A 17,855-nucleotide genomic window follows, 5' to 3' on the forward strand; every position below is an offset into this window, starting at 1 on the left:
ACATTGAATATTTACATAACTTACATGCTAAGGTATTGCTATTTTAATTTCAACAGTTGCATTATCAAAATAACAAATAGGCGAGACATATCTCTGTGTTAACAGCTTATTCTCAACTAGTTCTCAAAACTCGATCGATAGATTAACAACACGTGCATTAAATAACATAAAGTAACAATCGAATTGAGAAAAGAAACGGGTAATGGTGACCTTCAGATGGCCACTTAACAATTATGTAAACTAGTTCAGCGAAATACTGAAATGTTTCGCCTGCTTTACTTTAATTTCTTAATACTAATGATCCATGTAAAGTGGGCCGTGAAGGTCAGATGAACCCTGGCAAACAGACATGTACGCCTTACAATCATTCCATACACCAAATAAAGTTGACATGTTGATTATTAGCATCCGAGAAAAGGAATTATTCATAAAAATTTTAACCTTGATCACTTATATGTGAGAAATTCACATGACATAAAAACTGTACAGTTTTTTAAAAGCCACTGAAACATGAAAAGGAGGTCAAGAAAAACGTGCATATGGAAGATGGAAACACTGTAACATAAGGCATCTATATATAATGTATAATGTATGAATTGTCCAGGTATTATACTTTCTGAAGATTCAAGCATTTTACAAATAGTTTACACCCCTCCGCCTCCGGATTAGCATACCTATGTCTCGCGTTTTGCAACTTTCGTCGCATGCTAGTCACAAAAACCAATACAGGGATGACAATTTACTCTTAAATAACGGTATTCTACTAGTACTAGATAAAATTGATAAATTATTCACAAGATATTAAGTATACTCACTGTTATTGTAAGCAATTTTAATGTTATTAGTCTGTTGATAACAAAACTCATGATTAAAACAGATATTAGTGTAGATAAAATTGAATAGAAAAAGCAAAGTGGGAAGTTATCTCTTTATTGTTTGATTTGGACTTATTTTGTCTTGATAATTAATCCTCAAAGTATTCATGTTACATGTAATTATCCATTTTCTTATTACAAAACTCTCTTTCCAAATTCATTTTTTTTCAACAAAACTTTGAAAGGGATTTGTTGTTTTCCAACAATTAATATGGAATAGTTTGGGAGAACATGCTGAACCTATTACTTGAAATTGGCTTTGAAATAGCTTTCAGTAACTGTGGGTACTCTTAGATTGGTACCTTCATAAAGTGTCTTTTTTTTGTCTATATGATAGTTGAGATGTTTTGCGCATCATGCCAATCTGACTAGTCAAACCATTTCAAATCATTTTTATAGGTTGTTTTTATGTTTCACTGTAACATCAGGTTCTGGGAGGGTTGAGCGCTAACAAAAAGGATGTTTAACTCCCCCTTATTCTTTATGTACCTGTAATCTAGGGTTATCGTTGGTTACAGTCCTGTTATCTCGCTTAAAGTGTTTCAAACATTTTAGCTTTTGTATGACAGCCTCATATAGAGATAAGAAGTTGTGGTAAATTGCTAATTAGACAATTTACCATTCACCAAAGACAATAGGACAAACATTTGAACTATAGATCACCGCCTTCAGTAATTTGAAAAACTCATGATTATATTGTGCCCAAAATGTTAATGGATAAATACTTTATTTAATCAAATATGAAACAATACAATTTATTTTTAAATGTTTCATAGGAATAATCTCTTTTTCCATTTTAAATATTGATTAACCTCATAGAAGCACTGACTCTAACGGTACTGACATCAATAGAACTTTGTCAAACTACTGTGAGAGTATATACGAACGCTTTTTCCGCTGTACTTGTGACTAGCATTTTATTACCTAATCTGTCAATGTGTATTACTGTTGGCGCATGTATTCCATTATCACTAGTTAGAAGCTCTCTATAGTTTTGTCCGTTGGGAGAGATAACAACTACATTGTTCGAATCTCTTCCTACCACGTAAACATTTCCATCTCTATCTACAGATATACCCAAAGTGTTATTAAGAACACTAGTATTTTTAAAAACCCATTGTATATTTACTTGAAAGTCAATGCAGGTTACACTACCGTCGTTACAGTCTGTATAGAATATAATGTCTCCCAATGTTGCAACATACGAAAATTCAGTTACTTCGGTTTTAGTAACATTTACAATGGATTCATTATAAAGGTTGATCATTTGTATTCCTTTCTTTCCAGCACAATAAATCAACTTGTCTTCACTGTATGCTACTCCAGAGTTTACTGAATTCACTTTCAATTTTTTCTTTACTTTCCTTGTTTTTAAGTCCAACAAATTAATTTGAAGGGAATCACTTCTGTAACCAGAAGTCACAGCAAGTGAATTATCTCCTATGTACACCACATCGAATATAGGACCGAAGTTTCCAATCTTAAAATCCAGAGATCCATCTAGCTTAAAAACTTTAATAATTCTGTGTGCAAAGCATGAAATTACCTTTCTACAATCAGGCAAAAGCGTACATCCCCAGACAGCCGCCAACTTTGTGTCAAATGTCTGCACCAATGTAGGTGTCAGGCTATCGATAGTCATAGGTGGTAAAGCTACCACCATCTGAGCTTGTTTGTCCTTTTGTTTCTGATTGGATATATTACATGAATCTGCTATCATCGTGACATCTCCAAATTTTTTAATGGCAGCTATCAAACCTTGCAAGGAGGAATTAATCTTGCACGACAAGTCAATTTGATTCGCACCATCACTTTTGACTATTGATTGAATGTACTGTTCTTTTGCTACGACATCTTTTTCTATGTGTTTCAAAACGAGGAAAGTTTGCAGGTCTGAAGCGTACTGCTTGATATTACCAATATTTGTTTGGTTATCTGTGATCTCTTTTTCCTTGTCTATTAAGGACTTAAGAAGTCGTCGGATTTTGTTACTTTCTTCTTCTTCCCTCGTTTTCAGTTCTTTCAATACAGCATCCTGAAGTTTATCTAGATGAAGATTAATCCTAGCACGAGTTTCTAGAACCTCTTTTTCAATTTCTCTACTCTTTTTCCCGATTGACGCCAAATTGTCTTCCCGGTTGATTCGAAGTCTTTTAATATTCTCTGCAATTTCTGATAAGGTCTGTTCGATGTCTGCAAAAGCATTTGAAGATTTGATGTTTCGTGTTTTATCATCGATATCGGTCAATTCTTTACATTCCTTGTGTGATTCAACTACACATTTCTTGCAGCACGGACAGTCATGCTTTTTACAGAACAGCACGTATTTCTCATTGTGCTTAGCACAAGAACGTGCCAATTGTAATACTTTGTTTGGCAGTTTCTGATACTCTGCAATAGATACGGTTTCATGATTTCTTGATCCTTTTGAAATACCATGATGGTCTTTCCATCTTCACAGAGCCCTTCATCACACTCTGAACACCAGACAACTGATGGTTTTGTAATGTGGCGATAATCACAGACCCCGCAAACACTCCAGTTACTTGCCATTATTCTGCAAAAAACATTTAAACTGTTTTAAATATATACGAATTCGCAGACTTGTCAGACCTGTTTTATTTTGAATTTTCATTCACGATTCATGAAACATTTTTTTATCTTTTATAAAAGAAACTAATACTTAATTAAAAAACAATTGTTCAGAGAACAATTGAAGGTCTTTCCACATTACACATCTAAATAGTTGATAAGAAGCTACTTCCAGGTTTACTCAAAGTTACTATTGGCTTCCAATCATAGATTTCTACATACTGATTCAAAAAATATATGGTTTCTATATACTTTTGACTTATATAGGGGAGATAATTTGATACTTCCGGTTACGAAAATGTCATGTCCGGGCTCATATGATAGCTTTCTGTGCACTGATTCCAAAAAATATATTTCTATATACCTTTGCCTTAAATATGGGAGATAAATTGCTACTTCCAATTTAATAACATGGTTTACTTTCCACTGATTCCGAAAATATAAGTATCCTATACACTTTTTTTTCAAATAAGGGAGATAATTAGCTTCTTCCGGTGTCATTCAAAGATTATTGTATGCTGATTATAAAAATATATAGTTTCTTAGTATTTTTCCCTTGAATTAGTGCAAAAATAGCTACTACCGGTTTCCACAAGGTCACTTCCGGTTGATATTTTTCAAGGTCATGTTTCACCCAATACTTTGCAAAAGACACTATGGCTTTATCATTTACAAGAATGGATTAATATTTGATTTACCTTAAATTTTAACATTTTAGGGGCGATAACTCCTATAAGATATCATCAGATCACTTTGGACTGTATGAATCATTTCTTCGTCTCAACAACCCAAACATTTAGCATCAGTTCTTTTATATCTAGCTTTTATAGTATAAGATTGGACACACACAAGCAAAGGACAAAATTTAGGAAATGACCTTGACCTTTGACCTTGACACCATTTCTCTTTTTGGTGGCCCAAGAACCTCAAATCGAGATACCCTAGGTCTCTGTCACCTATGGTTCATGAGTTACATTTGCATATCACTAACGTCAAATACAAAAGGGGAAATTACTCTCATATGGGGTCTCAGTATCGCTTCGGTTAAAAATGACCGAAGCATTCAGAGGATTCAACGAGCCAAGACCTAACTAGAGGCTAAAAAGATACGTGTATTGTTCACCTTGTATCTATACATAACATACAGGTATGAAAACTGAGGATCCTACATCCCATCGATACGTATATCTTGCAATTGCTCAATGTAATGCTTTTCTCGGACAGTTTATGAAGTCTTTACACTAAATCCGTTGGATGTGTACTCATTGATATTTTAGTCTATGAAAACATGGTATATGTTTATTAGTTGAATTTGGTGCCGATCTTATGAATCAAACCATTTCCAACTGATTTTTAGTTTGTATTAATGTCGTGCTGTAACACAACCATCCCAGGTTAGGAGAAGAGGTGTGTTTTTGTGTGTTTGTGTGTGTGTGTGTGTGTAATAGAGCTTTCGAGAACATGTTTAACCCGCTACATTATTTATGTGCCTGTTCTAAGATAGACTAGACAGGAGTTTGTAATTCAGGGGTTGTTATCTGCCATATCAGTTTGGTTTTTTTTATTGCTGGAAGCATAAATTATAGGACGTTGGTGTTCTCTTTTGAATTGTTTCATATTTTACCAAGCTGGGGTCTTTTATAGCTTACTATACAGTATGGTTTTGCTTCTTGCCGGAAGTTGTACGTTGACTTATAGTTGTTTACATCCTCGTCCTTTGGTCTCTGGTGAATAATTGTGTCAAAGGCAATCATACTACATTTTTTTTTATTTTCATATTTGTAGCTGCTCATGTATCTGTTATATGTTAAAAAGATCCTTATATTTCTTTTCCAAATGTGAGTGCCCTCAAAATTCAGAATTCCTCATTTGAAACTTCATTCAAAAACGTTTGATCATAAGTTTCCCACAACCTGGCTCATTTATGTATGATTTAAAAGAGATGTGGGGTATACGTCAATAAGACACCAACCTGACGAGACCATTATTCAAAAGACACAATTAAACAAAAGACACATAGAAATTAATATAAGGTCTGAACAATAGACATGTGTTTAAACAATATGTAAAGTTCTAAATATCTCTGCGTCAAAATAAACTTGTGAATAAATTAACAGAGACTATCAAACATGTCAAAAGGGCCTGGAATGGTGTAATTTTTAAACACCATTGTCCTACATAAGTTATATATAAAGTTGAATTCTTTGATTCGTCGTTTTTACGTCATGCCAGCTAACAAATTGGACTTCGTTATCTTAGTAGTAGAACCTATAGATATATACAAAACGCCACCACTGATAGGTTCCTGACTGGCACAGCTCAAAGGTCGGATGAATGAGAGGTTTACGTGGTATATTTAAAGGCAGTAGCATATTTAAGTGCCACAATGTATCAAAAATATATATGTGAAAACCGTCTATATTCAAGCAAAAATGTAAATTTGATTGCAAATTAAACTAGAGGCTCCAAAGAGCCTGTATCGCTCAACTGGTATTTTCCGTAAAATTGATACAATACAATAAGAATATGTCTGAGAGTTACTGGCAAAAAAGTAACAAATGGGTAAAAAATTGTCTCTTAAGGACATCTTCTATAAGTAGTTCACTAACGAATTCATCCATGTTGTCTTATTTGTAGATCTTGTCCTGTTGATCCGCTTTGCTATTTACAGTTTCTCTCTATCTACTACAGTTCTGCAATAACACAAAATGGCTAAACCCCGTCTTTCAAGGGCAATAACTTCTTTAAAGTGTCGACTGAAGATTTTGTCCACTTGTCTTAATAAACGATATTGTTCTGATGATCATTTTTGCTGCAAGCAGTTTCTGTCTTTCTACTATAGTTTTCGATACAAACACAAAAATGGGTTAAAATCGTCTTTCAAGGGCAATAACTCCTATAAGAAGGACTAACGATTTTGGCCAACCTGACTAATTTGTAGATCTTATCCTGCTGATCGAATTTTTAAGCTTGCAGTGTCTCTCTATCTACTTTAGTAGTTCCAAAAAAATAAACACAATCATGGGTGAAATTCGTCCCTTAAGGGCAATAACTGCCATGAGGAGTCTACTGAAAATTCTGATCATGTTGACTTATTGCATATCTTGTCCTACAGATATTTTTTGTCATTATATTTATACATCATCGATTAAAGATAATAGCCAAAATTGCCAAAATTTTGTCAAATTGTCATTAAAGGGCAAAAACTCATTAAACGACAGTCTTATTTTGGTAAGAATGGATAGTAGGAAATGGTTTTAAAAATAATGGACAATATTTTCGTTTTATCCCCATGTTCTTATTTAAGCCTTGGTGGTTGCGTTCGACACAATTTTATAAACTATATAGCCTAAGGATGAGTGTGGTCTAGTTTGGTTCCAATGGACGCATAGTTTTATGTATACATTATTAGCATGGAGTTAAAATTCAAATATTCTTGCTCTCAAAATGTTTGTCCCTATAGGTGTCAAAATTATGTCAGTTGGATCTAGGATGATAGGAAAGTACACATGATTAATGTCTGTACTAAAACGTTACTACATTGAAGGTTGGTTGGAGGTAAAAGGTCTCTTCTGTAATTGCTAGGAAAAAACATGATGTTCCTATGGACTGGTCATTTCTAACATGAAGGGGGTAGGGAGGAAATAAAGGGTGTTCCTTGAAAATTCTGGGAATGAAAAGGGGATATCCACATTTTTAATACTTCAAATAGATGGGCATCGAAATTTGTTTACATTTTTACAATATAGATTTGAGCAATTTTGTATTTACATGCAAAACTCATAGAAAATTTGATGAATACACTAAATCAGTATCTGGTTATTCAGCAGGAGTGTCTAACGGTTGATTCAGATGTCATTTCTATATCTCTTGTTTCATCATTTTTAGCTTCAAACTTCATTTCAATATTTGTTTCATATAAGTCAATACCTTCTTCTGTTTGTTTGTTGAAAGGTTTGATGTCTTAGTTCTTGCGGGTTTTCTTGAAGCTTTTCTGATTATACTCTTTTTCATATGTTATAAGTATAATTCTAATAGCTGTTTCCTTACATGATTTATTTTAGTTATAAAATTCATAATTGATTTTAGCATATATATATCAATGGTTTAAGATAATATCTGGGAGTCAATCGTGGCATTTTTAACATGTCTTTTTATGAACAATTTTGCTAATTTCTCCCTACAATAAAAATAAATGTTGAGATCCCAATTCCTAGGTTTCAACATATTCTTCCAGGAGAGTATATTTATCTGTAGCTAAAATTGAATTAAGGTGTTGTAAATGTCATTATTTCTTATGAACCAAGAATCTTACAATCTGATTGCCTGCCTGATTACCCGGGTGTAAATAACACCCGCCCCAGTTCACCAGGGGATATTTTTTAGCCAAAATTTAAAAAAAAAAAAAACTACACAAAAAAAATAATAAAATTTTGACAAAATAAAAAAAAAAAGGCCCAAAAAAAAAAACAAAAAAAAAAACCAATTTGTGTCCAAAATTCTGTAAAAAATAATTATTCTTTATGTGTCCAAAATACCCCCCCCCCCCCCCCTTCCCCCCCTCTCAAAATTTATTTTTTCTCAAAAATTCCAAAAATTCCAAAAATTAGAATAATAGGTGACATTTGACAACAATAGCAACAACATTGTTGAAAAAATGTGTAGTGGGAGATGAATTCAATTCTTCAAAAGCATTTTTCAATTTTACACCCGAATATAAAAATGAGTAAAGGAACACTTCATAATAAATTCGTTATCTTGGTGTAATCAGGGGAGTACGGAATTTCACACCGGTGTTGAAATGCATTCAGATGTATGGATTTTCAACACCGGTGTAAAATTCAGTACACCCCTGATTACACCAAGATAACTAATAGTATTTCAGTTTGACTCATCTTTAATTTCTATCAGCATGTTGACGTAATGATAGTATCAGTAAATGTTAAGTACATTAGTAGAACCATTGTTTGTTGACATCAGAGTAAGCGTCTAGTACACAATGACCCAAACATCAGTGTAGGCGGTGACTAAACGGTAGGGAAATTTTCTGTTTACAATTTATATATGTCATATATGCAGCAGCCGGGTGACTCTTTAAAAAAAGATCAATGTCAGATGACCTCTGTCAGACAACTTCACAGGCACTTGTCTCTGAATTTGTTCCCCCTATATACCTTTTTATATTAAGGTATATAGGGGGGATTTCAGAGACAAGGGCCTGTGGACAACATGTACACTATACAATCATTTCATACACCAAATATAGCTGACTTATTACTTTTAGTATCTGAGAAATTGATATAGCCACGAAAGTTTTACATTGACTAATGATGTCAAAGTCAGATGAACCCTGTCAGATAGAAATGTATCATTCCATACACCATATATACTAGTACTAGTACAATAGTGCACACGCTGAAATGTCTCGCCTGCTTTACTGTCCACTGATTTTATGTTGAAAGTCTTAAAGATAAAGGTTTAACTACAAGTACCACATAAGCTTCAAACATTTTTAAAGATCCATGATAATGAGGTCAAGGTCAGATAAATACTGTCAGACAGACATGTACACCTTAAAATTATTCTATACACCAAACAGCTGACCTATAATTGCTATTAGTATTTGAAAAACTGACAAAAACACAAAAACTTAACATTGACTAATGAACCATGTAAATGAGGTCAAGGACAATGGACATATGTATACCTGCCAACTTTCACGATTTAGGCGTGAACTACGCGATTTTGACCCCTTGTCACGATTGCACGATCGTGATCATGAAAAAAGCTCTAAAACACTTTTTTTTTAATTTCTACATGAAAAAAATTATTGTTCCCGATCTGGAAATTGTCCCAAGGGAGACAATCGTGATCAGCCAATCAAAGTCTTTGTTTCTCATGGCCACATTAATAAGCTAATCAAAATCCTTGTTTCTCGTGATTATTGGGCATTGCAAACATGCTAAATTTTGAATTTGTTTGGAAAATTGTGTTGTATTCCTCTGTCTGTAAGTCAGAATTGTAAAAATCGTGATGATGGCAGATGAATTTTCATCTACAAGAAGGTTCTTACACAGCATAAGAAGAAAAGCATGGCTGATTGACAAAATTCAAAGATTCAGTACATGTACTCAACAAACATAATAAATAGTAGCTTATGAACATTACACTTATTGTAACAGATCGTACAGTGTTGGCATTCTTGTAATTAAACTCCAAATCATTTAAAGTACAATTTACTATCTTTTATTTTTCACAAGGAATCAGATAAATGTCCTTCTTTGTGCATGTTTTTAAATTGGAAATGTCAACAATCACTTAATATTCCTACACAGGAAAATATATATATATATCCTGGTATTCTAGCTACGTGTTCATCTTTTTTACACAATAATGTAAGTGAAAATTAAAAGTACTAGAATCATGCAAATAAAAGTAGAAAAATACTTATAAGCTCATCATCAGTATACCATATAAAAAAAAGATATGACACTTTTTCTAGAGTACAAAACAGAGCGTGCAAAAAACACCGCAAAAAATTGTAACCTTTGAAATTGTTGTCTCGCACTATAACCCCCATGGGGAATTTTCTAAAGTTAGCAGGTATGAATATGACAGAAACTTCGTAACATAAGGTATCTGCATACAAGGTATATGAAGCATCCAGGTCTGTTACCGTCTGAAATATAAAGCTTTATACGAATAGTTTACATCGCCGCAGCCGCCGGATAGTAATCCCTATGTTATGCGGAAAGTCGCAGGCCAGACAAAAATTGGTAAAAATTGGCATTCAAGGGCAATAACTCCTTTAAAGAACTGACTGACGATTTCAGTCATTTTGCACTGTTTGTAGATCTTATTTTGCTGATCATTTTCTCTCTATCTATTATAGTTTTCGAAGTGATAGCCAAAATCCAATTAGGAGTTGTCTGACAACATAAGTAAACAAAAAATGAACAGCAGGTAGAACTTAACGTTCTGAACATTTCTGTCAACATGTTTTACACATGATAAAGATGAGTGTGGCAAAGTTTTAATTGATACATGAAAATTTGTAAAAGTTAACTGACCACTGAAGCCATGTGATGAGAATAGCTTAAACTGACCCTTTGGGCTAGGTTAACTAAAATGTTTTTATTGAAATTAGTTTTCTTACTTTTTTATAGAATTTGAATGAATTATGGTTCTTATATATAGTTTCATATATATAACATGGCGTTAGAAAAGAACAAAGGGGTGTAGGAAATAACAAATTTAAGTGGTCTTTTTTTTTTATCAACAAAATTATATTCTTTGAATGAATGAATGATTAAACTATGAAAATAAATAATAATTATTCTATTATATCAATTTCTTTAAATTTATGAAAAATACATTTTGAGAAATCATTTTGCTTTCATTCACAACCCTTCGTAATTCCTTTATAAACAATTCATACACATCTAAGCATTTCAATTTTTGCTCTGAAACATAGTATGACTTGTAAATGCAAAAACCTAAAACTGTCAAAAAATAGTTTAAACCATAATATCCCTAATCTGATATTTTGTATCCAATGTAAAAAGAAATACACTTATCGGCGAATTTCCAAAAGGGGGGTTAAAATTTGTTGATTCTGATAGCTATTTTACAGCACTGAAAGCTTCATGGGTTTCCAAATTAATTACAACGGTGAACCAATCTGCCGAACTGGAAGATTATTCTTACCAAATATTTCAACAATCTGCGTAAAAATTTTCCTGTTTGTAACATTAATTTAGATAATGTAAAATCACTAAAAGAATTTGAAAAAACACAGGACTTTTATTTGCAAGTAATTTCAAGTTGGGTGAAAACAGGGGGAGGTTTAACAAAATTTAACGATCATTTTTCAAATATCAGAAAACAGAGTATTTGGGGAAATATAATACATTAAAAATTGCAACAAAAGCTTGTTCTTTCAAAACTTGGTAACAAGTGGATTGATATATATTAACGACATACTGGATCGTGAAGGAAAGTTATCAGAGGTTTTTATTTTAGAAAAATTAAGCAATAAGTCAAATTGGATTGCAGAGTTTAAGATATTAAAATCCTCCATCCCGAAGGAATGGCAGCAATTAAGTTCTGATTAAAGAAACCTCTATAAAGAGTAAAATCAGTATTTGTAATGATAAATTGAGATGGGGAAATAAACAAATACAAACAAAAGATATCTATAATAAAATGTTGTATAATAGTTTAGTAAATCAAAAATATACACAGCCAATTGGTATCAATATTTCGACAAGATATTTAAAGTTAGATTACAGGCCACATATGTCATTCGTAAACGATTTTATATTCAAATTATTAAGAGAGAACAAGATGAAATTGTTTAGATGGAAACTGCAACATTATATTATTCCCACAAAGCAGTGCTATTTAAATGGAAAATTTCTAAAAATAGTAAAATGTAATTTTTGTAAAACAGAAGAGGAAGATTACTTACATTAATTTTCTTTATTACATGTTCATTTTTAAAAGATTTTTGGGATAAAGTTGAATTTTACATCTTCTAACAAAACTCAATTTTAAAAACACGATATCAGTAAAACATATAGTATTTGGATACAAAATATAAGTGGTCTTTGTATGACTTTTTAAAGAGAAGGGCCCGGGTTGTGGGAGTTGACAAATGAGCAAGTGGGTTCGAGCTTCATTTTCTTCTGGATTTGAAATCTCCGAATAATGTAGTTCCAACCCCCACATATATACGCTGCCCCTCCCGTGATCCACATATAGGAGAAAGGCGAAATTAAAGGGAAAGCTATCCCCTGTCCGTCCTTCAAGATCTATTACTTCAACTTCTTCTTCTATACGTTATACTTAAAATTATGGAACACCTTCTCACTGGAATAATTTCCGGAATGAGTTATACTTAATCAAGCGTGTGCTGTTCTTAATCATACGTACTTACCATAAATTACTATTGTTTAATTGGTTATTAGTTTTTCTCTCCATGATCTGCTAAAAATTACTTACCCTTATATTTGAATTATCATCTGTTTACCAAATCGTTATTTTACACTTCGTTTTGATTCTTGATCAAGTCGACGGACGTTCTCTGAAAACGAAAGTGAAAAACAAATTGTAATTTAAATTCATCTCGAAGACATGTATAGTTGTTGGAAAGTGGTTTAACTAATTCTTTTAATATAACCGTCCGGCTAATTCCTAAATACCTTATCTTAAATGGTTCACTCATCATTCCTTGGCTATTTTTCTTTGTTTAGGCATGGATATGATATGTTAATTAAGTTTGCTGAAATTTTTATCTGGAATATTTATTCGAACTTAAGAGAACTAGACAGTGTGATTTTTTTTATTTCTATTGTTAATTATTCTTCAGGGCAATTTTCGATTTGCTCCGTTTGGGGTTGCCCCGCTATTCTTTGGTCCGACAACCCATTAGTCCGAAACCCCAATAGTCCGACACAGGTCGTAATCATATAGAATATTAGACGTGTTAGGAAAGGGATTTAAATACTGCGCTGATGTTAATTATAATTTCCAACGGTTCGATAGTATAGTGGGAAATTACTGTAATAACGGTACTAGTGAATACTATTGATACGGGTACTTCGTATGTACTTCGTATGTACACGTATATATACATATCACGTGATATTGATATTTAGCGGGAATATTTTCCCTTGTTGGTCACTTCTAGCCAAGCATCAGACTGGACAACAGTGAAATTTGACGGACCCCGGTTTAGATAATTCCGTTAAGCAAGTAATTGTCCAAGAAGTACAAAATGCAGTATCTGCTTCACAACAAGATACCCTTAACCAAATCACCGCCTTGATAGATAACAGACTATCCACATTCCAGGGAAATATTCAACAGTCTCAGCGAGATATCAGTCAATCCCAGATGTCCAAGATTGAAGAGACTTTGTCGGAGAACTATACTTTCCAACGGAAGGGGAACGAAAACCAGTACATACATGAGGTTAAAGTCCTGACGAAGTTGACGGAGGCAAAATCAAAGTTAGACGGACCAGATTTATCCGTAGAATCCATTCATCAAGCAAGAGACAAGATTGTTGAAGGTATGGCAATTGTAAGAGACAGACAGAAACTCATTAAACTTGCCGATTCATCCGAATTGGGGTGGAAAGTCGTGAAGGAGTACACAACTAATCCAATTGCCGATGACTCCGAAAATGAAAAGAAGATGATAAGAGCACAAAATAGAGCTGAACGTAGGAGCAAGTCAGACAAGCTGAAAAAGTCGAAGACAATCAGAAAAGTGCTTTATTCCACCAAAGAGAGAGATCCACCCCCTACCTGGAGAACAGGGAGATGTTTTAATTGTGGCAATAAGGGCCACTGGGCGAATGATTGTCCTGGAAAGAAAGACAAGTGTATTTAAAAATTTTGAATGTACTAATTTGTATAATAATATGAAAGAATATTATATTGGTCAAGCTGAAAATTCATTCAGTACAAATGTAAACAAATCAGAAGATAAACATACGATAGAAATTACTCAATCGAAACCAAGTGTCTACTAGAAGTTGATATACCTGTCTCGCCAGTAGGTAAATTGAGGTCAAAATTACATGAATGGAAAGCTATTACTACTAGTACACATATTATTGATGTTATTGAAAACGGTAATAAGTTACCGTTAAAAACGGAACCAGAGGTAAAACATTTAAAAAATAACAGATCATCTTTAAACAATGCAAAATTCGTTGTTGAAGAGATTGACAAACTTCTTCAAAAAAGGTGCATTTCTGAGATTTATTCTAAACCAACTGTAGTGAATCCACTTACAGTAGCATTTAATAAAAATAAACCAAGACTAGTACTTGATTGTAGGCATTTGAATCCACATCTGTTTAAATTTAGGTATAAGTACGAGGATACTAAGATAGCAAGAGATCTCTTTCAAAAAGGAGATTATTTATTTAGTTTTGATATAAGATCTGCTTACCATCATTTGGAAATCTCAGATATACACAGAACTTTTTTAGGTTTCGCTTAGAATTTTGATGGAAATACGAGATATACAGTCCGCCAAAAGTTAAGCACCACCTATCGATTTTTAAATCATTTAAAAAAATCAGTTAATCCTCGAAAAAGAGAAAATATTCATATAGCAATTTTGCTAACATATACCATAAACAAACCGTAGACTTAAGTTTGTTCACGTATGCAGGTTCTATGCATTTGAAATTTGCGTTCATAGAAATAGTGAAAATTACACAAATCAGAAACGGAATTTAAGTTTCACTGTGATTTTATTTTTTTACAACAATTAATCACCCATTATCAATAAAAGTCTCTACAATTAATCTTTGGTATGTTCGGCAAATTTAATGTCAATATTTGAGTCAATAGGATGTGTAACACCCTCTCTTCCGATACAGTTCCATAACACGAAGTCTCATACTCTGTACAAGCCTTCTGAACTTTAGTTGAGCAAATTAATTCCATTCAGCAACAATTGCGCTTCTTAAATCGCTAAGATTTTGAAAAGGTGGATCTCTGCGATTGAGATTTCTGCCAATGGCATCCCAGACATGTTCGATAGGGTTCATGTCTAAAGACATGGAAGGCCAAAATATAGTGTCAATGGCTTCTTGCTCTTTGTACTCTTTGTACTCGGTTACAATCCTTGCCCTGTGTGGTCTAGCATTGTCGTACATGCACAAGGGTCTTGAAGCAAGTGGAGGATTATCAAAATGAGGGACTTCAATGTTTCTAAGCACCAAATCCCTTTATGTCTGTCCGTTCATGTTACCCTGCAGAATATGCATACCCACATTACAACAGTATGAGAAGAAACCCCATACTGTAACACCACCAGCAACGTATGCAGTCGTTGGGCAAATGTTGTTTTGGTCATAAGCAGTTTTATTTCCACGGCAAACTCGTATTCTGCCGTCTTTTGGTCGTAACAGTAACTGACTCTCATTTGACCAATGAACATTTTGCCAGCTTCTCAAGTTCCAGCGTCGATGGTCATTAGCCCTTTGAAACCTGATTATACGGTGCCTGGCTGTTAGGGCAGGTCTCTTGACAACACGACGTGCTCTTAGGTAGCCTCTATGAAGTCGACGGACCTATGTTCGAGCACTAACATGACCACCTTGACGCCAGTAGTGTCTAAGTTGTGGGGCAGGAGTAAATGGGTTGGCTTTAGCGCAACCAATAAGGAGTCCGTCATCACGATCGGTAGTTAAACGGGGTCTATCATTTACAGTTCCTGTGTCAACATGACGTTGTAAAAATCTGACAATGACGGTGTGTTTAACATTGAAATGGTTACCTATGCAACTAGTGCTCCTACCGGCATTTGACATGTCAATTGCTTGTCAAGGTTCAGTCACATATAACTTACCCCTTGACATATTTCACAGTGACTTGGTGAAGGTCAAATTTCACCTGTACGCGGGGTAGTAGGAAGATGATTTAAAGGCATCGAAACAGTGTATTCGAAAAGTGCAGATGACCTTTAATAAAAAATTGCTTGGCGTGTTGATCGGAGTTTACTTTGTTTGGTCGTAATGAATTTTCTTAGTGTATGTTATAGGCAATTCATAACACCAAACATAAATATTTTTTTCGCAATAGTTAAAAAAATAGTGCCAGTTATATTTAGGTGGTGCTTAACTTTTGGCGGACTGTATATTTCGTATTCAATGTTCTTCCTTTTGGCATTTCAACTGCAGGTTACATATTTACAAAAGTACTTAGACAAGTAGTTAAGCATTTGTGATCAGAAGGCAAAAGGATAATAATGTTTCTTGACGACGGTTTGGGTGGAGATAGTAATTTTGAAAAATGCATTGAGAGCAGTCAAATGGTTAAAAATAAACTAGAACAATTGGGATTTTTGATTGCACATGAGAAGTGTTTTTGGTTACCAAGCCAGAAATTGAAACGGCTAGGGTATACGTGGGATACAAATATAGGTAAAATATTTGTTAATGAAGATAGAATTATGAAAACTGAGAAAAAGATTAGATCTTTAATAGAAGAAACAAACGAAGGGGTAGAACTTTTTGGATCTAGATTTTTAGCTAGAATTGTAGGTCAGTTGATATCTATGCAGATAGTCATTGGTGACTTAGTCAGATTGAACACTAGATACCTTTATGATTGTATCATGAGTAGAGCAAGTTGGGATGCACCAGTCAAGATTTGTAAAAAAGCAATTAATGAAATACATTTTTGGTCTATTTCATTGCAAAAGCTCAATAATGCTGGAGTCGACATTTGTAAAGTCGATAAGCATGATATTGTTGATATAGAAATGTTTTGTGACGCCTCAGATGTAGGCTTTGGTGGTTATTTAACCACAGATTTGAATGCAAAACTTTTTTGCAAGGAAATGTCCGGTAACTGGACAGAACGAGAAAGGAACGAGAGTTCCACATGGCGCGAATTAGAATGCGTCAGTAGGTTTGTACAAACTTTTGATAGTACATTTAGTGACAAAACCGTCAAAATTAATACAGACAATCAAAACGTACAAAAATTACAAGATATAGCTATTGACATTAAACAAACTTGTGTAAGTAGCAATATAAACATAATTATACAATGGGTTCCAAGAGAGAAAAATACACATGCAGACACTCTCAGTAGACACACTGATCACGATGATTGGGCTATTCATTCTGATATATTTGATGAAATTAATAGCCTATGGGGTCCATATACAATAGACAGATTCGCCACACACTATAATACACAGTGTGAACGATTTAACTCTAAAATATGGTACCCGGTACGGAAGCAGTTGATGCATTTAGTCAAAACTGGAACACAGAAACAAATTGGTTATAGTTCCACCACCATCACTAATATCCATGGTCGTACGCAAAGTAGAAAACGACAGAGCCAACATCACGCTTGTTATACCGGAATGGAAATCAGCTCCATTCTGGCCGTTGCTATTCGCATCTAATGATCTCACCAAATGTATTAAAGGTACAAAGTTTTTACCAAAAGAGCACTCAGTCGTTAAAGGTAGTAGTAAAAATGGCGTATTTGGTGAACGAATTCTGAGATTTCATATGTTAGCAATCAAACTAGAATTTTAATGTAAGTATTAGATTCAATATTATTTGCAGGTTTAAGATTGGAACAAAATGTCCAGGCTGCCATAGACAACAGTGGTGTATACCCGGACAACAAACTTAGGAATTTAGCCAACAAGATGTCATCCTTTATTGTGGAATCCAAAGCCGAGAATACCAGTAAAAAGTACTTTATGGTTTTAAACGATGGAAAACGTTTATAAATGAACACAAAATGTCAGAATTACCTACTAACCCAGTTCATGTTGCACTTTATTTGACATATCTTATTGACAAACATTGTTCTCCCAGTGTTATAGATTCCGCTG

General features: G+C 33.8%; 1 protein-coding gene and 1 long non-coding RNA gene across 2 annotated transcripts; one reads left to right on the plus strand and one right to left on the minus strand.

Annotated features, from left to right (window-relative positions):
- Window positions 1–1,566: 1,566 nt before the first annotated feature.
- LOC127706082 (uncharacterized) lies at window positions 1,567–12,701 on the minus strand. Its single transcript, XR_007984204.1, has 3 exons — window positions 12,671–12,701; window positions 12,471–12,552; window positions 1,567–3,432 (listed from the first exon to the last, which is right to left on the minus strand). It is a non-coding gene; the product is annotated as an uncharacterized LOC127706082 (long non-coding RNA).
- Window positions 12,702–13,193: 492 nt separating this feature from the next.
- On the plus strand, window positions 13,194–14,483 carry LOC127706578 (uncharacterized; the record flags this gene model as incomplete). Its single annotated transcript, XM_052211235.1, has 2 exons — window positions 13,194–13,705; window positions 13,976–14,483. Coding segments are annotated over 2 exons (1,020 nt in total), but the record flags the coding sequence as incomplete, so codon positions are not given.
- Window positions 14,484–17,855: the final 3,372 nt, after the last annotated feature.

The sequence above is a fragment of the Mytilus californianus genome, unplaced genomic scaffold (assembly GCF_021869535.1).
Source record: "Mytilus californianus isolate M0D057914Y unplaced genomic scaffold, xbMytCali1.0.p SCAF_6, whole genome shotgun sequence".
In the NCBI taxonomy this organism is placed as follows: domain Eukaryota; kingdom Metazoa; phylum Mollusca; class Bivalvia; order Mytilida; family Mytilidae; genus Mytilus; species Mytilus californianus.